Source organism: Diabrotica virgifera, chromosome 10 (genome assembly GCF_917563875.1).
Source record: "Diabrotica virgifera virgifera chromosome 10, PGI_DIABVI_V3a".
Taxonomy (NCBI): Eukaryota; Metazoa; Arthropoda; class Insecta; order Coleoptera; family Chrysomelidae; genus Diabrotica; species Diabrotica virgifera.
Genome location: NC_065452.1, coordinates 148095126 through 148121045, shown reverse-complemented (window position 1 = coordinate 148121045; position 25920 = coordinate 148095126). Strand labels below are relative to the sequence as shown.

Below are 25920 nucleotides of genomic sequence, written 5' to 3'. Positions count from 1 at the left end.
CTTGTCTAATCTTGTGGTAATTACTCTCGTGAAAAGTTTATAAAGATGGTTTAACAGACTGATCGGTCGGTAATTTTCCAGATCAGTTTTTTCTCCTTTTTTGTGCAGAAGAATTGTTTTGGCTCTATTCCATTCAGATGGTATGTTTTCTTTGTCAACCATAGATTAAAGAGATCTTTTATTTTTCTCATTAGAGGTTCACCGCCATTCTTCACAGCCTCGATCACTATTCCATCGTCACCTGGTGATTTATTGGATTTCATTTTATTCATCGCTTGTCTAATTTCACTGAGAGATATTTCTAGCATGAGTTCAGAGCCTTGATTTAATATTGTTTTGTTTATTGCATCATTTAGCTGTGTTTGGTTCATCCTTTTGCTTTTATAAAGTTCTCCATAGAAGTCTTCTACTATTGTTAAAAGCTCCTCTCTATTTGTTGTAGTGTCGCCCTTTTTGTTTTTTAATTTAATGATCTCGCTTTTTCCATTATCTAGTTTTCTTCGCAGACTTTTTAGGCCTTTATTATTTTCTATGGTTTGTTCGATTTTTAGTGTATTGTACTTTCTTAAGTCTTTGCTTATTGCTTTCTTGACTTCTCTGTTTATCTTTCTCTTTTGTTCTCCATTTGGATCATTTCTTTCTGTAATAAGATTTCTTTGTTTCATTAAATTCCTGGTGTCTTTCTTCGTTCTTATTTCTTGGACAGTGTTTTCTCATGCTTTCTCCAATGGCTTGCGTAATATGTTGGTTTAGTGTTTAGTGCATCTATGTTTTCGTTGAGAGTTATGTCTGTGTTGTTTCTCAGTTTGGTTTCGATGTCGTTTTGATATTCTTTAATATCCCTAGGTTGGGTCCATATTGGTATTGGTTTCGTATTTACTAATTTGCGTCTCTCTTGTTTTGTGCTTATTTTAGGCCAGGGTAATAAGACAAAAATATACCCTGTTCGTGACACTTCAGCAGCCACGGTACTGAAGCGTTTTTTCGACAGGTAATACCTATAGGAACAAATCATAACTATTTCCTGCGTAGGATCTGGCGGCCATTTTTATTTATAAACAATAAAACAGTGAAACTTATGATTTTTTTAGTACAAATATCTTCGAGATTATGGAAAAAGCTTTAAAATGACGTATTACAAAGTTTGATATACTCATTTATTGTTAATATAATTGCGAACAAAGGTCGGGATTGCAAAAAAAAATATTTTCTCAATAACTGTTGTAAAAATTAGTGTACAGCTTTGTAATTTTAGTCAAATGAGGGTTCTTTGGTGCTTAATGTGCGATAAAAAATTCAAAGCAATTCATCCAATTGTTTAAATTTTATTCAAATTGTTTATCCCAGAGAGCATTTTTTTTGCAATAACATAAGTCAGAAAAAAATGGCGTTAGAACCATTTCACAGGTGCAAATGAAAGAGCATGAGCTACATTTTCAACATGGTTTAAAAAAGTGAATAAAAAATGCATTTATTAGTAATAAATAAGTATGCAAAAGTATCGTCAATTTTTCTTTATAAACTTTTTGAATAACCTTTTCCAAAAAAATTAACTTTTTTACCCTGTTTTAAGTGCACAACTACCAAGTAATGTTATTTATATCATAATTGATAAAAAATTGTAATAAATATGTATAATTTCTTATATAACAAAATAAAAAGTTTATAAGGAAAGATTTACGATACCTTTGCATAATTATTTATTACTAATAAATGCATTTTTTATTTACTTTTTTTAAACCAAGTTGAAAATATAGCTCATTCTCTTTAATTTGACACCTCTAGAATGGTTCTAACATCATTTTTTTCTGACTTGTGTTATTGCAAAAAAAATGCTCTCTGGGATAAACAAATTGAATAAAATTTAAACAATTGAATGAATCGCTTTGAAATTTTCATCACATATTAAGCACCAAAGAACCTTTATTTGACAAAAATTTCAAAGCTGTACACTAATTTTTACAACAGTTATTGCGAAAATATTTTTTTTTGCAATTCCGACCTTTTTTCGCAATTACATTAACAATAAATGAGTATATCAAACTTTTTAATACGTCATTTTAAAGCTTTTTCCATAATCTCGGAAGACATTTGTACTAAAAAAACCATAAGTTTCCCTGTTTTCCATTGATTTGAAAAAAAGTGAAAAATGCCATTGACACTTAATTGTTTATAAATAAAAATGGCCGCCAGATCCTACGCAGGAAATAGTTACAATTTGCTCTTATAGGTATTACCTGTCGAAAAAACGCTTCAGTACCCTGACTGTTCAAGTGTCATGGAAAAAACCTTATTACCCTGGACTATGTAGCCAGTCGTCGGTCCATCTAGTCGGTGGTCGTCCTCAGGTTCTTTTATAGCTTCTGGGCCTCCATTCTATGATTCGTCGTGGCCACCGTCCATCTTGTGTTCTAGCTAAGTGCCCTGCCCAGTTCCACTTAAGCGTCGTAGCTCTTTCGATGACGTATTGAACTCCTGATCGTTGCCTGATTTGTTGGTTTGTTATGTGGTCTCGAAGGCTCACGTTCAGCATTGCACGTTCAATGGCTCGTTGTGTAACTCATGAGTTTATTTGCGGATTTTTGCGTCAGAAAGTCTCGGATCCATAAGTTTGTACAGGCAAAACACATTTACACCAGGGAAATAAGGCAAAAATATACCATGTTCGGGACACTTGAGCAGCCAGGTTGCAAATGGGGTTTTTGGGTACTATATACCTAATACATTATAAATACAAAAATGCCCGTCACAGTTCGGACGAGAAATTTAGTTCTTAACAAATAAGGGTCAAAAATGAGAGTTTTTTCGTTTAAATCGCTGCAGGTAAAAACAGGGTAATTAAATGTCTTATTTATAATATTTTTCTTTTAGTAGATGAGCCAAGGTTTAAAATAGCGTTTTTTGAATTTTGGTCCGATTATATGTTGCTTCGGATATTGAAAAATAAAACTAAAATTTCGAAAATAAAAAATTTGCTTTTGAAAATAAAAAAAACTTTTGCGAAAATGAATTTAGGACTTTCATATTGCACGAAAAGTTGAGTCAAACAGTCCATACAATGCACAAAAAAATTTAAGACGATGCGTCAATTAGTTTAAATTTTATTCAATTTGTTTATCCCAAAGAGTTTTTTTTTCGCAATGTTATTGTTCAAAAAATAATAATGATACAGCAATTCTGTGAAAACAACATGAAAGAAGAATAGTCGTATTTTCAACGCATTTAAAAAATCATTAAAAAGTCATTTTTTTTTACTCAGAAAACATTTTACTAAAATACAGTCATTTTAGGCTTATAAACAATTTGAATTACTTTGTTAATATTGACTGTAGGCTAAAATACAATGGAATTTGAAAAACTGGTATTTTTATACGAATTTTCAAAGAAAAACTTTTCGCCTAGGTTAATTACGGTCAAAGTTAGCCACTTTTTTTATTTAATTTTGTTTATAACAATTAAGCAACCTAACTGAAGCCATTTGGAACTTGAAGATATATAGGTTATGTGTAAAAGTTTGAGTAAACTTTGAACCTCAACAGAGTGGTTAATAAAGCTTTAAAAATGGCGTCCGAACGGAATAAATTCGTGGTCGATGGAGGGGAACTACTAAAATACGTGCACTCAAAAAATGAAACTGATTCTGCAAACATATGATGCGATTCAATATTCCTATTTTTAAGTAGTGGGGGGGGGGGGCTGACTCAGCCCCCCCCACTAGGGTATTAAATTCCTGCTCAGTGGAACGAGCTCAAAATTTTTAGTTTGCGGAATATGAGAGCTCATAAATAGCTCATAAATCAGGGCTATTTGTTTTTTAATTTTTGCAAGTGGGGGGGGGGGCAGCTCAACACGGGTGAATTTATCTGTTTGTATGCAAGTTGTATATATACCTGTAAGTTGCAGTATACAGGTCCCTGTAAGTCGTATTTATATGGAAAACTTTTTTATTATTAATTTTACGAAAAAAGTTATTCTTTATAAAAGTTCTGCATGGTCCAAAACCCAAGATTCAACCATCAGATATCAAATTTTATGAATGTTATACGAGGTATGTCAAAAAGTTTGAATTTCATTCAAGAGTAAAGTAGCTTTATTTTTCACAATATTGAAAATTGCTATTATGAAAAGTTGTTTGGAATTAAAAACTATATTCTAATATGCAATAACATCCTTCTAATTAAAAAAAAAAATTGAAAAATTATGGATAAATATTTTTCAGTTATTATTTTATTTATTATTTTTCAGTTGAAATATTTTCAGTTATTTCAATTCTGATTATTAATTCAGCTCTTTTATTATTAATTTTACGAAAAAAAGTGATTCTTAATAAAAAGTTCTGGATGGTGTAAAGCGCGTGATACACACGCAAACTTTAAGTACGCGGGTTTAAAGATCGCGGACTTACTCGGCTCGCCGTCGGTGATACACGGCAGACTTAAAGTACGCGGTTTTAAAGATCGCGGTCGCCGTCGGTGGTTTTTGCTATTTAGGAATTTTTTCTACGACCGTTTAATAAAATGCTTATTATTCGCTATTTTTTCATAGATAATAGCACCCATTGCTGTACCCGTGAGTAATAATTCATAACTCACGGGTCATTACTCACGGGCTGAAGTTAGATTCAAGTCATGCCACTTTTAATATTAATCGTATATAAACTGCAAATAAAATTACTTAAACTTGTTTATTTAATACAATAATTATTGTAATTTATATCAAATATTAACTTCGAAAAATTTTTAAAGGAATTTTGACTGTAACAATGTTAGTATATTCCTTACGTTTATATCTTGTTTACTAAAAAATTTGACGTTTATCATTTAATTTAGTGACAGTGACATTAGCACATTTTGTTTATGTTAATTGGAATTTATAACTAATATTGTGTTTGTTTTTCAAGTTATATTGTGATAAATATGTTATAACAAATTATTATGTATAGTTATATTATTATATTATATATAGTTAAATGTAAATATACATTATAACTATATATATGCAATACGTCTACTGACAACAGCCATTTCCTATTTATTAGATTCACTGACAGTAGGTACAAATTTAAGCTTATAATTTTTCGGAAACGAATAGAACTTATATTGACTATTTCTAGTTGTATTTTTACAATAAATAAGAATTTAGTAATAGTAGGTAACCATTTATTCAGCCACGTACTAGGGGTAAATAGCATTTAGGTATTTTTGTAAATTATTATAATTTAAATCTCGAGTAGTCGATAATTAAATTTTTTACAAATAAAATACAAAAAAGGTCGTAGAAAAAGTATAGTATTCTACTACTATATATTCTAGTCTATAAACTTCATCATCGTAAGTAATAGCCATCATTACATGCTCGTTGAATAATATACTATTATCGTATTATATACTTTGTATCGTATCCTATCGTATTATATATTTTTAATACTAATAAAAAAAAGACGAAATCGAAAAGTGTGGGTAACAAACAAAATATCATAGATAAGAGGGTAATATTTTCATCAGGAGGATAAAACAGCCTATAAATAATTAGGTTTACTCGAAAACAACTAATCAAAAATAATTTAGTATAGCTTAAAATAGTGTTTTATGGTTTTCTCCAAACTTATAAAATGTAACTTGTCTCCTTTCAACAATAAACGATTGAATTATTTCTAGTCGATTTGCTTAATTAGTGAAAATATAAGTGAAACTTTAAACGCAATAACATGATGGCTCGAGGCTCGCGGCTCGTGGCAGTGATACACGTACGGGTTACGAGTAAGATTTCAAACTTGTTGGATCGACGGCGTACTTACTCGGCGGACTTAACGTACGCGTACTTGCTGTGATACACGCGCGAAAAAGGTCGTCGAGCCATAAGTTCGCGTACTTACTCGCGTGTGTATCACCCCTTTAAAACCTAAAATACAACCATCTTATATCAAATTTTATCAATTTTATACCAGGTATGTCAAAGATAAGTCATAGATAAATTTAGATCAAAAGTAAAGTACCTTTATAGTTCAGAATATTTCAATTAGAAGGATGTAATTACATACTGAAACATAGATTTTAATTTTAAATGACTTTTCGTAATAACAATTTTCGATATTGTGAAAAATAAACGTATTTTACTCTTGAGCGAAATTAATATTTTTTATACCTCGTATAAAATTGATCAAATTTGACATAAGATGGTTGTACTTTAGGTTTTAGACCATGCAGAACTTTTTATTAAAAATCACTTTTTTTGTAAAATTAATAATAAAAGAGTTATCTGAATTGAAATTAAAATACCTGAAAATGATGTTAGTTATCCATAATTTTTCAAAAGAAATTTTTTTCAATTAGAAAGATGTAATTGCATACTAGAATATAGTTTTTAATCCCAAACAACTTTTCATAATAGCAATTTTCAATATTATGAAAAATAAAGCTACTTTACTCTTGAGTGAAATTCAAACTTTTTGACATACCTCGTATAATATTAAAAAAAATTGATATTTGATGGTTAAATCTTAGGGTTTGGACCATGCAGAGCTTTTTATGAAGAATAACTTTTTTTCGTAAAATTAATAATAAAAAAGTTTTCCATATGGATACAACTTACAGGGACATACTGTATATTTTATGTATAAAACGTAATAATAAACGTATTAACGAACAAACGTAACTGTTGCAGAAGAAGTTTATGCAATTTTCTGGCCAGGTCAGTGTTTTGGTGTATTTTTATCCACAGACAATCCTAATATAGTACTTTTATAAAGATAAAGATTACAAAAATATTTTTAGATAAGAATTAAATTATGTATAAATACTATCGTAAGTCATGGTTGTCAGATCTTTCTAAATTACTAAGATGTGTACAAGTACTATCAATTTAATTGATATTTTTAAACAATATGTTAATATAATGTTTTGTTTATAAGCTAAAAAATCTGAAAAATTTAAATAAGTGAGAGAACACAAACTTTGATAATAAATTCAGTTTAAAAGCTACCTCTGTTTTTTAGCGCAAAAACCATGACCTGGCAGGCATCAGCCCTGCACGTGTATCTACCAGGTGAATCGAAAAGTGCATAGTTTAGGGGTAAAATAAACTTTCTCGTGTAAGGTTTAAATTTAAGTGTGTATTTGAGTAGGTCATTTAGAAGAAATGTGTACAATGACAGGCGATTCTGAACAGCATAAGACCTTGCCAGGCGATGGGAAAGATTAGGGTTTTTTCCTAAAATTATTTTTTTTTTGCATCGAACAAAGTGTTTTTAGGTTTTTTGAATCATTCCAAACAGAAAAGGTCTTTAGTGACTTTTCTCTTAGGTTGATAGTTTTTGACAATATAAGCGATTAAAAAATTTAAAAATTGCGAAATCGGCCATTTTTAACCCTGAATCGGACATTTAACTGAAAATTTCAATGTTGTCAAGGTAGGTAGATATTCTTTAAACATAGATTGATGAAATCCCATAGAGTTTTTTGCAATAAAATATCGAAAACCTCTTTGTTTTTTAATTGCTAATCAAGCGGGCGCGACACTGCTGTATAAGTGAGGACGTTTGAGTTTGCATAAATTCATTATCTCGAGAATGGACGAATTCGAAGAGAAATCCTCAGACAGGTCGATTTTTATTTTTAGATTAAGACTTTTTGGCATATATATACAGGGTGTCCCGAAAAGATTGGTCATAAATTATACCACAGATTCTAGGGTCAAAAATAGGTTGATTGAACTGCACTTACCTATATACAATAGTGCACACAAAAAAAGTTACAGCCCTTTGAAGTTACAAACTGAAAATCGATTTTTTTTTTCATATATCGAAAACTCTTAGAGATTTTTTATTGAAAATGGACATGTGGCATTCTTATAGTAGCAACATCTTAAAAAAAAATTAAAGTGAAATTTGTGCACCCCATAAAAATTTTATGGGGGTTTTGTTCCCTTAAACCCCCCAAACTTTTGTGTACGTTCCAATTAAATTATTATTGTTGCACTATTAGGTAAACACAATATTTTTAAAACTTTTTTGCCTCTTAGTACTTTTTCGATAAGCCAGTTTTTATAGAGATATTTTGAATATTTTGTCGAATCCACCACATATTTGTATATTGTTAAGTACGCTTATAGAGAGCTGTTAATAATCTGAAAATTTATTTATAATTTACATTATTAGGTATATTTTGAAAAAGAAGTCACATCTCGATAAAAGGTGACGATCAAAAAAAGACTAAGAGGCAAAAAAGTTTCAAAAATACTGTGTTTACCTAATAGTACCACAATAATAGTTTAATTGGAACTTACACCAACATTTGGAGGGTTTAAAGGAACAAAACCCCCATAAAATTATTATGTAAAGAATTGTTAAAAAAGAAGCCGCATCCCGATAAAATCTGGCTTATCTAAAAAATGCCAAGAGACAAAAAAGTTTTAGAAACGTTGTGTTTAACTAATGGTACCACAATAATGAATTATTGGAACGTACACAAAAGTTTGGGGGGGTTTAAGGGAACAAAACCCCATAAAATTTTTATGGGGTGGACAAATTTCACTATAATTTTCTTTTAAGATGTTCCGGACATAATAATGCCACATGTCCATTTTCAATACAAAATCTCTAATAGTTTCGATATATTGAAAAAAATGGATTTTCATTTTGTAACTTCAAAGGGCTGTAACTTTTTTTATGAGCACATTTGTACTAAGGTAAGTTAGGTTCAATGTTCAATCGAACTATTTTTGACCCCAGAATGTGTGGTATAATTTATGACCAATCTTTTCGGGACACCCTGTATAATACTAGTGAGGTCATCCATCTTTGCGTGATAACGTAATCGATGATTTTTTTTAAATAAGAGTAGGGTTTGTGTGATATCTCATTTGAAAGGCTATTTAATTCTCTCTTCAGTAGTATAAGCATTAACATAATTATTTATACAGTGTACAAAAAAAATTTTATTAAATTAATTTACACAAAAAAAAGAAAAATGTTTTTACACACCCTGTATAAATAATTTTGATAACGTTTATATTACTAAATAGAGAATTAAATAACCTTTCAAATGAGCTATCACATGACCCCTACTCCCATTCAAAAAAATCATCGATTACGTCATCACGCCCAGATGGATGACGTCACTAGTATTATACATATGCCAAAAAGTCCCAAATTAAAAATAGAAATCGACCTGTCTGAAGATATCTCTTCAAATTTGCCCATTCTTGAGATAATGAATTTATGCAAACTCAAACGTCCTCACTTATACTACAGTGTCGCGCCCGCTTGATTAGAAATTCAAAAACAAAGGGGTTTTGGATATTGTATTGAAAAAATCTCTTCGGGATTTCATCAATCGATGTTTAAAGAATATCTACCTTAGCAACATTGAAATTTTCAGTTAAATGTTCGATTCTGGGTTAAAAATGGCCGATTTCGCAATTTTTAATCTTTTTAATCGCTTATATGTCAAAAACTATGAACCTAAGAGAAAAGTCACTAAAGACCTTTTCTGTTCAATGATTCAAAAACCTAAAAAAAATTTTGTTCGATGAAAAAAAAAATTATTTTAGGAAAAAACCTTAATATTTTCCTTCGCCTGGCAAGGTCTTATGCTGTTCAGAATCGCCTGTCATTATACACATTTCTTCTAAATGACATACTCAAACACATACTTAAATTTAAACTTTACAGGAGAAAGTTTATTTTACCCCTAAACTATGCACTTTTCGATTCACCTGGTAGATACACGTGCAGGGCTGATGCCTGCCAGGTCATGGTTTTTAGCCTTGGTGTGCTATGGATTATCACTATACAAATTTCTAGCCTTACTGGAAGACCGTTAGTCGGAGGGTTCACTAGCTCTTAGATTATTTTGGCAAAATTCGATAACATTCGCATTTCCGTTATAGCCGTACATACAGTGTGACCCGTTTAGATTGGAAACACCTCTATAAAATTTGAAGTTGTTAACCGATTTTAACCAAATTTTTTTTTAATGTCATGTAATAAAATGTCTATTGCGGGACAAAATATGAAATATTTAGTTAAATTTTGAGGGCATTCTACGATACTTTTTCTTCGTCGAAAATGGAGAATTTGTATTAGCGATTTTTTTATTAAAAAAATTTCTACGCCACTGGATTTATAGTGGCTTCAAATATCTATGACAAAAATTTCAATAAAATATATTTATTAATAACGAAGTTATGACAACTTAAAATTTTAAAACTCACTAAGCTAAGAGTCAAAAAGGAACACCCTGTATTAACAGATAACCATAAAACTAATTATTTTTCAAATAATTTTAATAATAATCCACTACTAGGCAAAAAAATGTTTAAAATAAATTTAAAATGAAATTTTTGTCATAGCTATTTGAAGCCACTCTAAATCCAGTGGCGTAGAAATTTGTTTAATAAAAAAATCGCTAATACAAATTCTCCATTTTCGACGAAGAAAAAGTATCTTGTTAATTATTAATATTAAAATTATTTGAAACATAATTAGTTTTATGGTTATCTGTTGATACAGGGTGTTCTTTTTTGACTCGTAGCTTAGTGAGTTTTAAAATATTAAGCTGTCATAACTTCGTTATTAATAAATATATTTTAATGAAATTTTTGTCATAGCTATTTGAAGCCACTCTAAATCCAGTGGTGTAGAAATTTTTTTAATAAAAAAATCGCTAATAAATATTCTCAATTTTCGACGAAGAAAAAGTATCGTAGAATGCCCTGAAAATTTAACTAAATATTTGATATTTTGTCCCGCAATAGACCTTTTATTACATGACATTAAAAAAAAATTGGTTAAAATCGGTTAACAACTTCAAATTTTATAGAGGTGTTTCCAATCTAAATGGGTCACACTGTATGGTGGTCAGTATCTCTCGGTTCTTCTTCCTTCTTCTGAGGACCACCTCATTTGTAACTCGGGTCAGTCCACGGGATTTCAAGTATTCTCCGATATAGCCACATCTCAAATGCTTCCAATTTTCTGCACATATCTTCGTTCAAGGTCCACGAGTCAACACCATAAACAAGAACAGAAAAGACGTAGCATCGCAGCATTCTTATTTGTATACCAAGAGAGAGGTTGTAGCTCTTGAAGAAGCCCCCATCCGGTTGAAGGTGGATCTGGATTTTCCGATGCGCGCTCGTATTAGGGTGGTTCGAAAAAATCTTTTTTTTTTATTTCAGATCGCTATAGGGCGCAAAAGTTGCCATTGGTATAGACTTGAAAAAAGCACAAATTATTATTTTTTTATTAATTTGTCTTCCGGTCGCGCAATGCTATTGATGTTAGCAAAAATTGTGAAAAACCTTAATTTTTCATATTTTTTTAAACGGCCCAGATGGATTTAATTGCGTTCCTATACCATGAATTTACTATTAAAAGTATGTAAAATCAATATAAATGCACGTATTATACATTTGTTTCATATCTTCCGGTCCCGCAACATAATGAGTAAAATTAGTAGTTTTTGCAAAATTTCTAAGTTTGACTGTTTGGTACAATTTAATCATACGACTTTTAGAGATGCTATAGTTTAATTCAATTACAATAATATACTTAAAATCCAAGCATATAAGATAAATTTTGATATTCAAGTGGAATTCGATCGCGCAGCTTCGTCAAAAACAGCAGACTACCGAGAGGCGAGGCGAAAGTGACGAATGCCAGCGAAGCGCGCGCATCCTCAAATAAATATGCATGTGGGAATACCTCTACAATGGATTATTTGTCTTCTCTATTACAACGAACTGCCGTTCCACCACCTTTTCCAACACTTAGATGAAAATACAACAGGCCCAATAGGATATTCCGGACCAATCGGAAAAGCCCTACCTGATTGTGAAAGACTACCACTTATTGATTTTAATCCTATTGATTGTGAGACTCCAAAAGTTGACAAGCGTATTCTTAGCAAGCACCAATAATTGTACTTGCTTGAGATATCAGAAGTCATCAAGTCAGGACATTGTTCAGAAGACTTTGTAGTGAGTACGTGATCCTAGTCCAACGTCACATTCAAGATGGCTTACTACTGCAAACCGAGTTTTATGTTTCTACATCCGCGTGTCCAACCCTTCTGACAATCTGAGAGAGATTGTCACATTCATTCTCAAATGTTATAATATGCCTATGTGGTTTGCCACAAAAATAAACCACAAATTCACAGATGGGCCTAGACATGATTACAAAATCATTGAATCTTCAAGGTTTTACCAGAAGAGCTTCTTGTTGATCCCGTTTTACAACGGGCACTTTGCACTTTGCACTTTGCCCATCCCGAAAATTTATTTTGGCTATAGTAACTGATGAAAGAAACCATATCCGAGAGCTGGGCTTTAGGCGTATCATGAAGGAAAAGCAAGCAATATCTGAAAGTGACTCTATCAGAATCTTTAAACTAGGTACCAAACTTAAACTTTGAAGCTAAATAGTATTACGAAATTATCAAATGGAACACCAGTACACTGACTTCCCTGAGCAATGACTTCAAGCCTGTTATGAGTATAGATACTTTCCCATGCCATACACAGGCAGTTGAAAGATGCGTTAAGCTAGTGACCGAAGCTTCAAGTAAAGTGTGTGGACACAGTTCCAGAGACGGCTATATTAGAACCACATTATTTCACCGCTCAGCGATGCCAACTTTGACATTGGGCCAGGATCACGTACTACAAAGTCTTCTGAACAATGTCCTAACTTGACGACTTCTGATATCTCAAGCAAGTACAATCGGTCCTTGCTATGAATACGCTTTTCAACTTTTTGAATCTCACAATCGATAATATTAAAATCAACAACAACTGGTAGTCTTTCACAACCAGGTAGGGCCTTTCCAATCGGTCCGGATATCCTATTGTGCCTGTTGTATTTCCATCTAAGTGTTGGAAAAGGTGGCGGAATGGCAGTTCGTTGAAATGGTGAAGACAAATACTCCATTGTAGAGGTCTTCCCACATGTATCTCTCTCTATTTGTGTCTGCGCGCGCTTCGCTGGCATTCGTCACTTTCGCCTCGCCTCTCGGTAGTCTGCAATTTTTGACGAAGCTGCGCGACCGAATTCCACTTGAATATCAAAATGTATCTTATATGCTTGGATTTTAAATATATTATTGTAATTGAATTAAACTATAGCATCTCTAAAAGTCGTATGATTAAATTGTACTAAACAGTCCAACTTTGAAATTTTGCAAAAACTACTAATTTTACTCATTTTGGATTATGTTGCGCGACCGGAAGATATGAAACAAATGTATAATAAGTGCATTTATATTGATTTTACATACTTTTAGTTTTAGTAGTTAATTCATGGTATAGGAACGCAATTAAAACCATCTGACCAGTTTAAAAAAAAATATGAAAAATTAAGGTTTTCCACAATTTTTGCTAACTTCGATGGCATTGCGCGACCGGAAGACAAATTAATAAAAAAATAATAATTAGTGCTTTTTTCAAGTCTATACCAAAAACAACTTTTGCGGAATATAGCGATCTGAAATTAAAAAAAAAGAAAAAATTTTCGAACCACCCTAGCTCGTATCTGTTGGTTGTTGTTCAATTCTGTATTTATTATGACTTATGACGATTAAGTAATTGTACTGTACTACTCTTTCTACAGAGGTTTGGTGGACGTATAGTTGACGTGTTATCTTTTTCTTGCTAATGACCATAACCTTTGTTTTCTTTACATGTAAACTGAGTCCATATTGGTCGATATTGTTGACTGTAATACCTGGTTTTGTTCATAAGGATTGTAGGTCTTCTAGGTTGTCTGCAACTACGATGGTGTCATCTGTATATCTGATGTTATTTAGCCGGTACCCGTTTAATAGAATCCCTTGTTCAGTTTCGTGCAAAGCTTCGATAAATATTCTCTCAGAGTAGAGATTGGAGATTCGAGGAGACAAAATACAGCCTTGCCTCACTCCTTGCATGATTCTCACATATTCGGTGTGTTCACCTTCAATTCTGAGGTTTGCGGTTTGATTCCAGTAGGTTTATGATTATTTTCATTATTTGCATCATCTTGGCGTGCTGTACTCGATCAAATGCTTTCTCGTAATCAACCAGACATGCGTAATTGCGTATACGTCGTAATTTACGTCTCTGCATCTCTGGAATAAGCTTCCCAGCTCTTCCAGCTTTCTTATTTTGATGTTCCTTATCGACACCCCCATCGAACAAGGTTGTAACTCATTTTTAGTGATTTTACAGGAGAGGCAAAAAACGAAAACATGAATTTTTAAAAATTTGTAGCGAAATGATTACTCTTTTACACTAATGTGATATGACATTTATAACATAATAAGGGATTACTGTGAGATGTATGTTTTGTAATTTTATTAACTATTGAATATCTTGAGTTTGAGTGAGATACAACCTTGAGATTAAACATGAGTATTCATAGAAAAATGTTGTAACTCGCCTAATAACCATTTTACACTCTCCGTGTTAATTATTTTTCCCGTTTAACTATTAAAAGGTTGTATGTTTTGAGTTATTTGCAATATAGCTAGGAAATAGCTATTTGTATAACAAGGGAGGAAAGTGCTACTTTTAATCCCGAGAATGAAGTTTACTGCCCGACGCGTAGCGGAGGGCAGTAATCATTCAAGGGAGGAAAAGGCACTTTACTCCCATGTTATACATATGGTTTTTCCACCTTCTTCAAATAACAAGTCATTTTTTCATTTTTACTTAATTTATTTATGTAACTAACCAACAAAATTTATTAGAACTAAAACTAACAAGTAGGTACAATATAACTGTCAACTGTCAAATATAAGTCAAATTATTAATGTAAACATTGTTAAATCAAAATAACAATTTACTGTTTTTTACCATTCTGCAAAATACAGGGTGTTTTATAAATAAAGGTTACAATGTATAGATACTTACGCAATAGAAAATAGATATTATACAGGGCGTCAATAAGTTATATTTCATGAATGAAATACCATGACGTCACTTTTACTTTTCCTCCCTAGGGAGGAAAAGTACAACTTTGCTCCCTACAATCAGGTCCGGAAAAGTATACTTTCGGTAGAGGTAGGTGGAAAAAATTAGTTTTTATGGTATATTTAAACAAAATATCAACTCACAGTTTACACAATTTTAAATGGTATAAAATATTTCAAATTTTTCGCTTTCTTATTGCTTATCTGTAAATATTTAATTTTAAACCATTTTACTTTATTAATTTACTCTTTTACTATTAATATCTACTTCAAAATTAACATTATGTTTCCTTAAATAGGTTAAAATTTAGAATTTGCTTCTGATTTATTTCAGTTACGGATTTAGGCTTGAATGATGCTTTGGCATATCGTATCATGGTTATCCATTGGTGTGGAGCATATAGGATTTAATGTTTTTCCGTTTTTCTATAAGGGAATGCATTGAATCACCCCCGTTTTGTGAATGTGCTATTTAAAAAAATACATATGTAATGTTAATATTAAACTTTTTCACTACATAGAAGTACGTAGCAAACACTATTCTATACTTATTTTGTCCACCGCAACTATCAAAAAGAAAAAAAAAGTCCCTCAATCCTTTTTTACTTTAATTTCGATAAATTGACTTAGAGATACACCATATGTTTGAATACTTTATAAATTAAACATACGTGCAACAAAGTTGTAACTCATTTAAAATCCTTGTTAATCGTCGAGCGTCAAGTATAAAGAAAGTAAATGTTTAACCTTTAACTACCCGCGCATCAAGTTATAACATAACTACACACGTGGCGTACTTTGTACGCCACAAGAAAATACACTTAAGAACAGCGGATTTGTTTAATTTTTTTTTGAAAAAATACACTTAGTTGTTTGTTATAAACCTTATTCGGCATCGGTGAATACTTGGAGTTCCTTTTCAGTAAGCCAATTGGGATTTATAACTGGAATCATGGAATAACTGGATTCCATGATAAATAAAATTACTAATAAAAATTTTTTTTAAATGTGATTTTTTACAGGAGAAAAAGTATTGTTTACAAAGAAAAATATATTTTTTGCTATAATGACTAAAAAACAATTAAAATAAAAATATGTACTTATATTACGACTTATAGTAATATAATCCTGGGGTATATTGTCCACCACCGGAAACAACAAATAATAAAATGTAAATTACGATCTTTCCAGAACGCCGATTATAACGAAACTAAAACCAAATTGTAAAGCACATTCCAGTGATAGGTTAGAAAAATAAGCAAGGTCAAAAATTAAATTTTTAAATATATTTCCAGTAGAATTCTTATATCTGGCGTACAAATTACGCCAGCGCGTGTAGTTAAAGGTTAACATAGGGAGTATCTAGTGTTGCTGCCTTTTTCATGCTAAAATGGCACACGTAAGTTAAAATACAACTTTTTTCAATGGAGTATTAGCCAAACTATCGAGAATTAAACTATGTCGTTTATATTGGCATGTGCGAAATTTTTTGCTGAATTTGCCTCGTGTTGAAATCTGAAAAAAGGTCTAACTTGAGTTACAACCTTGTTCGATGGGGGTGTCGTTATGACCTCGCAATTCTTTTGTAGCCTCCTTAACACTTCTGCATTTGTAGCTCGTTGGATCCATTGTATTTTCAAAATCATTCTATAGTCTATAGCACCACATCTCAAATGCTTCCAACTTCTTTATATTATCCACCTTTAGTGTCCCGCTTTCCATTTCATACAACAAAGTTGAGAACACGTGGCATCTTAAGGCTCTTATCCTCAATTCCAGAGAAAGGTCTCGATTAACAAACATTTTTTTCATTTTTATTTTTACACAACAGATACAGCAAATGTAACTAAAAATTAAAAGTAGTTTTTCTTTTTGCAGGTAACATTCAACAAGCGCAAATTTGGAGTAATGAAGAAAGCATACGAATTGTCCGTGTTGTGTGATTGTGAGATAGCGCTAATCATCTTCAGTAGTAGCAACAAGCTGTACCAGTATGCCAGTACGGACATGGACAAGGTTCTACTTAAATACACAGAGTACAACGAGCCCCATGAGTCACTTACTAATAAAAATATTATCGAGGTACATCAAATCCAGCAGCAACTTGCTAAATATGTGGCTGATGCAAATACGATAACCTGTGTAGTAAAATACTTTTTTTATTTTTATATTTGATCGCAAAATAGTTTTTGACAAGATATATTCCTTATTATATTATATGAAACATAATTAATTTGTTAAGAATTGCAATTTATCGAATGAATACTTTTATGAAATCCTATTTTAAATACAGGATGGAGCACAACTAAAAAATGAGTGATATCGTTAACTGATTAACTCAATCACCCTGTTATCATAGTAGATTAGTTAGTACTTTTAATTAGATTTTAAATGTACCGGGTGTCCCAATAAGAATGGCTCTCGGCCATATCTCAGGAACCGTTTATAGTAGAGCTTTGAAATAAAAAATTTTATAACAAAAGTTGCCTCAGGAAAAGCCTGGAAATTATTTTCATAATTGTGGGTCCACCGCTAGAGGGCGTAATTGAATATCAAAAATAAAAAAATCTAAATTTTACAAAATGTTCCTAATGAAGGGGCACTGGAAATCCAATTATTATATTCTTCATCAAATTCTGCGCATATTTGATTTAACAAGTTTAACTCTACCTTTGTAAATAAGAGGTGGGGGTGAGTGGGAACCTTGTTATGAAAAAATGGCTGTAAGTCCGGTTCTGCTAAATCAAATTTTGAAAACAGGGTCTTGTTGAAGACAGATCTTTTTCTTCAATGTAAGCGTGATCATTTTGAACCATCCTAATAAGTAATAAGCCAGCTGGGAGGCGTTATTTAATTTTTTTCAGAAATCTAGTTTTCTTTGGAAAATATTAAATACAAGTATGCATTTTTAATCATACTTTATAAAATAAGATTAAATTAGCAATAGAATAGCGAAAACTGCATGTCGATACCTTTTTTCTATCTCAAGATATCTCGAGAAACGTGTAAATTTTATACATAACTGTTACTGTCACCGGTAAACTAAGTTAATGAAAAGTAGTGTGCTGTGGAAAAAAACAAAATAACATTTTCCAGATGTCAACGTATAAAAATATAATTAATTAAAACAACAATATAAAGAGAAACAATACTATTAAAATTAAATATAACACAGAACAAAAAGAACTACTTTAGTGACGACCTAAATATTCAAATTGTTGCACATCATACACTACTCTAGATTACATTATCCAGAGAATACTAAACGCCATTCAAAGCATATCTAGAGCAGAAATTGAGACTGCTGTTCAATCTACTCTTGAAAGAGTAAATGTTTGCAACGAAAATGATGGGCAAAAATTTGAACGTTTATGTCATCACTAAATAGTTGTTTTTATTTCTTTGTAATAGGGCTTTTCAACGCTTCTCATTTGTTTCGAGCCTCTGTCATATGCCGCATAATCCGTGTATAATATTAATATACGAGATATGAACGAGGCTCGAAACAAATGAGAAGCGTTGAAAATACCTAATATACGTTGACAGCTGGAAAATGTTTCTTTGTTGTTTCCATAGCACACTACTTTTAATGAATTTCGTTTACCGGTGACAGTATGTTTTTAAATTTACACGTTTTGTAAGATATCTCGAGATAGAAAAAAGGTATTAACATGCGGCTTTCGCTATTCTGTTGCTAATTTTGTCTAATTTTGTAATATGGTATTAAAAATGCATGTTTGTATTTAATATTTTCCAAGGAACACTAGATTTCTGAAAAAAATTAAATAACGCCTTCTAGCTGGCATATTACTCAGTAAGTTGGTTCGAAATCATAACTTTTACATTGACGATAAAGATCTGTCTTCAACAAGACCAAGTTTGCAAAATTTGATTAAGCAGAACCGGACTCACAGCCAGTTTTTCATAACAAGGTTCCCACTCACCCCCACCTCTTATTTCCAAAGGTAGACCTAAACTTTTCAAATCAAATATGCGTAGAATTTTATGAAGAATACGACGATCGGATTTCCAGTGCCCCTTCATTAGGAAAATTTTGTAAAATTTAGATTTTTTAATTTTTGATATTCAATTACGCCCTCTAGCGGTGGTCCCACAATTATGAAAATAACTTCCAGGCTTTTCCTGAGGCAACTTTTGTTATAAAATTTTTTATTTCAAAGCTCTACTATAAACGGTTCCTGAGATATGGCCGAGAGCCATTCTTATTGGGACACCCGGTACATTCTTTAAATTTACCAATAGTTCTTCTTTTGGCATCATAACCCTGGATGGGTCTTTGCCTGTCTGGCTATGTCCTTCCATTCAGATCACTCTTGTGCCCTTCTTCTCCATTGTCTTATATTCATGGTTTTCAGTTCGTCTTCCACGTCATCCAACCATCTCGTTCTTGGAGTTCCTTTTTTTCGTCTTCGTATCGGGTTCTATTGTAATATTTTCTTTGTTTTTTTTTGCATATTCTTGTCTCTGGAAATGTCCCAGTCATGACAGTCTTTGACTTTTCACAAATCTTACAATATCATACCGATAGTCATTTTGGTTCTTTTGTCTAATAATTTTGATGACATCAATCTTTTATTAGCATAGTACGTACGATTGCTACTGGAAATACGTGCGTTAATTTCGCTACTTACGGAATTCTTCTGCTTGCTTTCTGTGCCCAGATATGTGAAAGCGTTTACACGTGTGATGGCATAGTTACTTGTTTATTGCGATATTATTTCCATTGTCACATGTGTTCTTTTACCGCTCATGTACTTGGTTTTGTTTCGCTTATTTTAAGCCCTTTTTTTCGTGCGTCAGGATAAATTTTTTAAACTTCCATTTGGTATTCATATGACCGACTACATTGGTTTTGACGCTGATGACCTCCTAAAGAACTAGGCGACGGTTAAACTGCAAAACCTCGTAAGTCGATTTGTGGTTCGTTATGACTTTTATACTTTGTTGGTTTATAATTTTACATATCTTTTAAACTACGAAAGCTTGTAAGTCAATATTAAAATTTAATGGTACTAGTTAAATTTTAATATTGACTTACAAGCTTTCGTAGTTTAAAAGATATGTAAAATTATAAACCAACAAAGTATATGAGTCATAACGAACCAAAAATCGACTTAAGAGGTTTTGCAGTTTAACCGTCCGTCGTAGGTTGAACATCATGGTTGATAACGCGTCTCCCTGTTTCACGCCCACATTGATGTCAAATAGGGGAGTCAGTTCTCCATCTAATCTAACTGCGGATGATGAACCCTGCAACGTCATTTTTATGAGGCTGAAATATTTTTTGGTATACCTGGATTACGAATAGCTTTCAACATTTTTCCTTTCACACTATCAAACGCTTGTTTACAGTCTATATACATAACATTATATAGTTCTATATCGTACTCATAAGCTTTTTCTTCAATCGTTCTTAGTATGTATGAATATATTATCTCTAGTGGCTCTATTTGGTCTGAATCGATGTTGATTATCACCGATCCCATTCTCGGAGTATTCTAACAATTTATTATAGATAACCCCAGAAAGAATTTTGTATAAGTACTACATTTATCAATTTACTTGGCCTATAATTCTGGCATTCCTTCTTATCTACTTTCTTATATATCTCTCTATTGTCGTTTCCCCATTACTGAGGATCGTGATTTCTTCCAATATTCCTAACAATGTTTCTTCATTGGTCTCTATCTTCAGCTGCTCTAAGAGCTTCGCAGAATGAGTTTCCAGCTGAATTCTTTATTTGGTCGGACCATCTAGTTGGTGATTGTCCTCTTGATCTTCTCTCCGGAACGTTTCCAGAAACAATTAATCTCTCCAAACTGCCGTCACCTCTGCGAACCACGTGACCAAAGAATTGCGGTATTCGTTGCAGACATATTGTGGACAGTCTTTTTTTTAATCTTGAGTTGGTTTAGAATGGAACCGTTTGTCCTATGAGCTGTCCAAGGTATGCGCAGCATTCTTCTCCAGCACCACGTTTCAAAGGCATCCATTTTTTGGCGCTCGCATGCGCGAAGAGTCCAAGTCTCTGCTCCGTATAGAAATATTAAGAATGCAAGGGCATTCACCAGTCTCATCTTTGTTTTGAGAGATAGATCTGTCTTTCCAAACTTTAGTTAGGTGAATCATCGCATATTTTGCCATACCAATACGTTCTGCTTCACAGTTACCATCTTTAGTTATACTAGACCCCAGATAGACAAAGGTGTTTACTATCTGGTATTCCAGAAAGGTGTTTACTTTCTTATATATCGGCTGTATAAGACCAACTGCCCATTCCTCCGGTACCTTGGTCCATATTAATATTATTCGATAATGAATTCTTTCCCAGAGTTTGGATCCTCCATGTTTTAATAATTCTGCCGAAATTCCGTCCATCCATGGCGCTTTATTGTTTTTTAGTTTCTTTATTATCTGAACCACTTCTTCATATGTCGGATTTTCAATGTGCTGTTCCGCCGTATAATACATTGTCTCGTTTTGTTCATTTTCATTGTCTGTGTTTAGATTTTCTTCTTCTTCTTTCCGTCTCCTTATAATTTTTGGCTTCTCTGTTAGTAGTTTTCCGTCCTTGTCTTTGAATATCTCAATTTTGCTCTAAATGACTGTTAGCTTTCTTTTATTCTCTTTCTGCTTTCTTGTCTGTTATTATGCTCTAGGATCTGTTGTACTTGTTTTTACAAAGTAGGATTTTGTATACGTGAAATTGCTTGTATTAATTTTGGTATAAAAATAATCAACTATCGTACCAAACACATTATTTTAATCAAATTTATAAAAATAAATATTTTTAAAAATTCTCATGTGTATGCTGGTTTACAAGATAAATGTGTATGTACACATTTTTAAACATGATAAAAGCTTGTCAAAAGTATTTTGATCAAACAGTTTTTTATCGAATGATTAACTAACTTTCCTAATCCAATAATTGATGCTTTTTTCTCTATAATGTTATCGATTTGCTGCATTGCCTGTTATTCAAAGTTGTTGCTACAGTATTGAGAAACCCTAACCTTATTAGATTTGCTAGTTGTGTGCTAGATGTAATACAGTTTTTATATATGATGCACGAAATTTTATTGTCAAAACCACTAGAGGTACAGTACTACCAACTTTCTATAATTCCATAAACAATGGATCTACCTGTTTTATGAAATGATCCCTTGTTTATATAATTTCACACCTCGAACAATAGCATCCCCTGAACTGAATAATAATGAGTATCCTCTACCCAATACCATAAATATAATATCTAGTTCTGACTAGAATCTGGTTTCAATCTTCACAGTTATGGTTTGAAGGAGAAGCAGAACAATATATAGTCAGTACATAAAAACTGCATGAGTAACTTGTTAAAAACTTCTTTTTTTTTCTAAGTATACCCTTAGATATGACGCCCTGTCATATTTTAAGATATGGTAATTAACCCTTAAGATCCGGAATTAATTTATTTAGCAAATTTTATTTTTTGTTTATTTTGATGTATTCAGGAGAAGGTTTTAACACAAAATACATACATTTTTTTTCTTCATTATTTTTGATTTTTTCGAAAATTGCCGTTACATATATGTAACGCTAGGAAGATATAGGAGCAAAAATATTTATAATATTTCTGATTATAAATTTCAAAATAACAAAAAAATTCAAAACTAGATAAATAAAAAATCATAATCAAGTTATTGTAGATGAAATTCTATGTTGCACTTGATGCACACTCCCCACATTGCACTTGCAACCCATGGTACGCACATATGAACTACAGCATTCATCTGCAAAACGTCTCCTTTTCTTATCAGGAATATAGGTCAGGAGATGATAAATCTTATCATATCTTATATCTACGACTACTTTGAACGAAGATGGCCTGCCTGCATCTTTTGGTTTGGCACCATACTTCGTAAGATACGATGTTACTAGATACCTTCGAAATTCTAGTTGTGGCATAGGATTATGTCCAGTTATGTCTAGCATCAATATGAGTAGACCATTATGTCCAGCATCAATGTAAATAGACACCACTACCATTTTTAGAGCAAATTCCTACTTGGTATGTAGCTACATTCTGGTCCAAAAGATCAACTTCAACTTTTCTTTCGCTAGTTTTTTAGCTTTTGTTGATGATCTGGAAAGCTGCCTCGGTAATATCATCATATATTTCGGAATCTCTTTCACTGTTTCGTAAAACAAGTTCAACAGATGCTCTAAGAATTTTCTCGGACAGCCTGTTAAAATCATTATATTCCTCATCACCAGACTCCTCGTCTGTAAGCACATTCAATTCTGGAGGTTCAGTACCTATATGTATGTATATAGCATCAACGTCTAAAGTTTCAACGGCATCAAGCATCTCCAGCGCTTCTTGAAGAGAAACTCCTTTTCTGAAACAAAAAATACGTTACAATTCTAAAAGTTCCGATTTTTTGCTCCCATATGTTCCTAGCGTTACATAATATATGTAACATCAAAAATTAAAGCCATTTTTTACAAAACCAGGATAAAATTTCTAAAAATTTATATTATCAATAAGAAAAGACATGAATTGATTCTCAATTGAAAACACTTTAAACAAAATATAATAACAAAAGACTAGTAAAAATATACTTACTCAAACTTGAGATCCATTTTTACCATAAATAATAAACACCGTCACATAAAACACTCAACTAAATAAACAGGTTATATCAAATCCTCGAACCAACTGCTGAAAACTAGTAAACAAGTGTCCCTTGAAAGTCTTGCATCACCATCTAGTTAAAATTAGACTCACTTCCCGAATTTAAGGCTTAAGATTTTAGCGGTTTCTGCGTTACATATATGTAACGCTAGGAGCTTAAGGGTTAATCAAAGTCAGCATTTTCATCTAGTAAGACCTATTCCATGAATACATAAAAAAAACATGCGAATAACGTAAACTGGGTTTTATAAAATTTCTTGAAGTATTTATATGTGAAAACTGTATTGTAGAACATGAAGTGGTTATTGGAAAGTTCATCAACCAATCACATTTGAAACTGCAAAGACTCTTATTAATCCGCTATTAGAGAGGGAGAGTATTATTGTTCATATCGAGTTATACTGACAACGAGTCACAAAGTTATTTGCACGTAACTAATTGATGAACTTTTTTGTTACCATGGATCATATTTTTTATCAATGACAAAGAGTTTTTTAAACGTATACATCACGGAGTATTTTTTCCTGGTCTCCTTTTCTTTTGATGATTCTTTATCAGCTATTTCTGAACCTCGTTTTGTAGCATCGTTAGTGATGCCACAGAAAGGTTCTGGGCCTTCAAAAGTTTCTCTCGAGTCTTGTTTTGCCAACATATCTGCTCGTTCATTCCCATGTACCCCTTTATGACCCGGTAGCGAATTTACAAAAACTATACCATTTCAGTCATGGGGGCGACTGAATTCGAGTAAGTTTTGTATGCAGGATATTAGTTACATATTCTACTCTATTTCGGTCCAGAAATTAATATAGGTGTAGGATTTGTAAGCGAGATTTTTTATTATTATTGAGCAAATGTCTATACTGTTTCAGTCATGTAAGTAAAACTAATCAAATATTTTTAAGTGGACTTATTATTATATCATAAAATTTGGATATGTTTTGAAAATTAAAATGAATAATATATATTTGGATAATATTAAAAATTAAAAACAATAAATGAATAATTACTAATGTACCAGTATATACAGTATGTCCCTGTAAGTTGGAACCATACGGAAAACTTTTTTATTATTGATTTTACAAAAAAAGTTATTCTTCAAAGAAATTTCTGCATGGTCTAAAATCGAAGATGCAGTCATCTGATATTAAGTTTTATCAATAGTATACGAGGGATGTCAAAAAATATGAATTTGTCTCAAGAGTAAAGTACCTTTATATATTTCACAAGATTGAAAATTTTTATTACGAAAATTTGTTTGGACTTAAAAATATTGCTCTAATATGCAACTACATTCTTCTAATTGAAAAAAAATTGATTTTTTTTTCAAATTACAGATTCCCATCATTTTTATTTATAACTACGTTATTATTAGTTTTACGAAAAAAGTTATTCTTTATAAAAAGTTTTGTATGGTCTGTAAACTAAGATACAACCATAATTGATCAAATTTTATCAATTTTATACGAGGTTTGTCAAAAAATATGAATTTCGTTCCAGAGTAAAGTAACTTTATAGTTCACAATATTTCAATTTAAAAGATGTAATTGTATACTCATACATGTTTTTTAATTCTGAACAACGTTTTATAATAAAATGGCTAACAAAGCCATTGTCTTAACCCGTTAGAGCGTTAGAGTGATCGTCTTCTCCAAGTATCATCTATCAAGTTCTTATGCAGTTAGTATCGCAGTTTTAAATATTATTTGTAATGTAATCCTTATAATTAAAAAAAAATCTGCTGTTATAAAAATTTAATATATTTTTAAAATTATTAATATTTATAAAAATTATAAAAACGGATTATATCAGTTGTTTGGAATTCAAAAACATGTATGAGTAGACAATTGCATCTTTTTAATTGAAATATTGTGAACTATAAAAGTATTTTACTCTTGAACAAAATTCATATTTTTTGACAAACCTCGTATAAAGTTGATAAAATTTGATAAACTATGGTTGTATCTTAGTTTTTAGACTCGTATACTCGTACATTAGTAATTATTCATTTATTGTTTTTAATTTTTAATATTATCCAAATACATATATATTATGTATTCATTTTAATTTTCAAAACATATCTAAATTTTATGATATAATAATAAATCCACTTAAGTAAATATTTGATTAGTTTTACTTACATGACTGAAACAGTATAGACATTTGCTCAATAATAATCAAAAATTTCGCTTACAAATCGAATCAAATAGAATAGAATATGTAAATAATATTCTGCAAACAAAACCTACTCGAATTCAGTCGCCCCCATGACTGAAATGG

At 31.7% G+C, this 25920-nt stretch overlaps 1 protein-coding gene across 4 annotated transcripts in view; it reads left to right on the top strand.

Moving 5' to 3' along the window:
* Positions 1-25920, top strand: part of LOC114333588 (myocyte-specific enhancer factor 2) — a 427721-nt gene that overhangs the window by 366090 nt on the left and 35711 nt on the right. For all 4 annotated transcript variants that reach the window (XM_028283484.2, XM_028283486.2, XM_028283485.2 and 1 more), the window contains one exon: positions 16827-17030. In XM_028283484.2, the coding sequence (XP_028139285.1) occupies positions 16827-17030 (204 nt within the window). The remainder of the gene's footprint in view (positions 1-16826; positions 17031-25920) is intronic.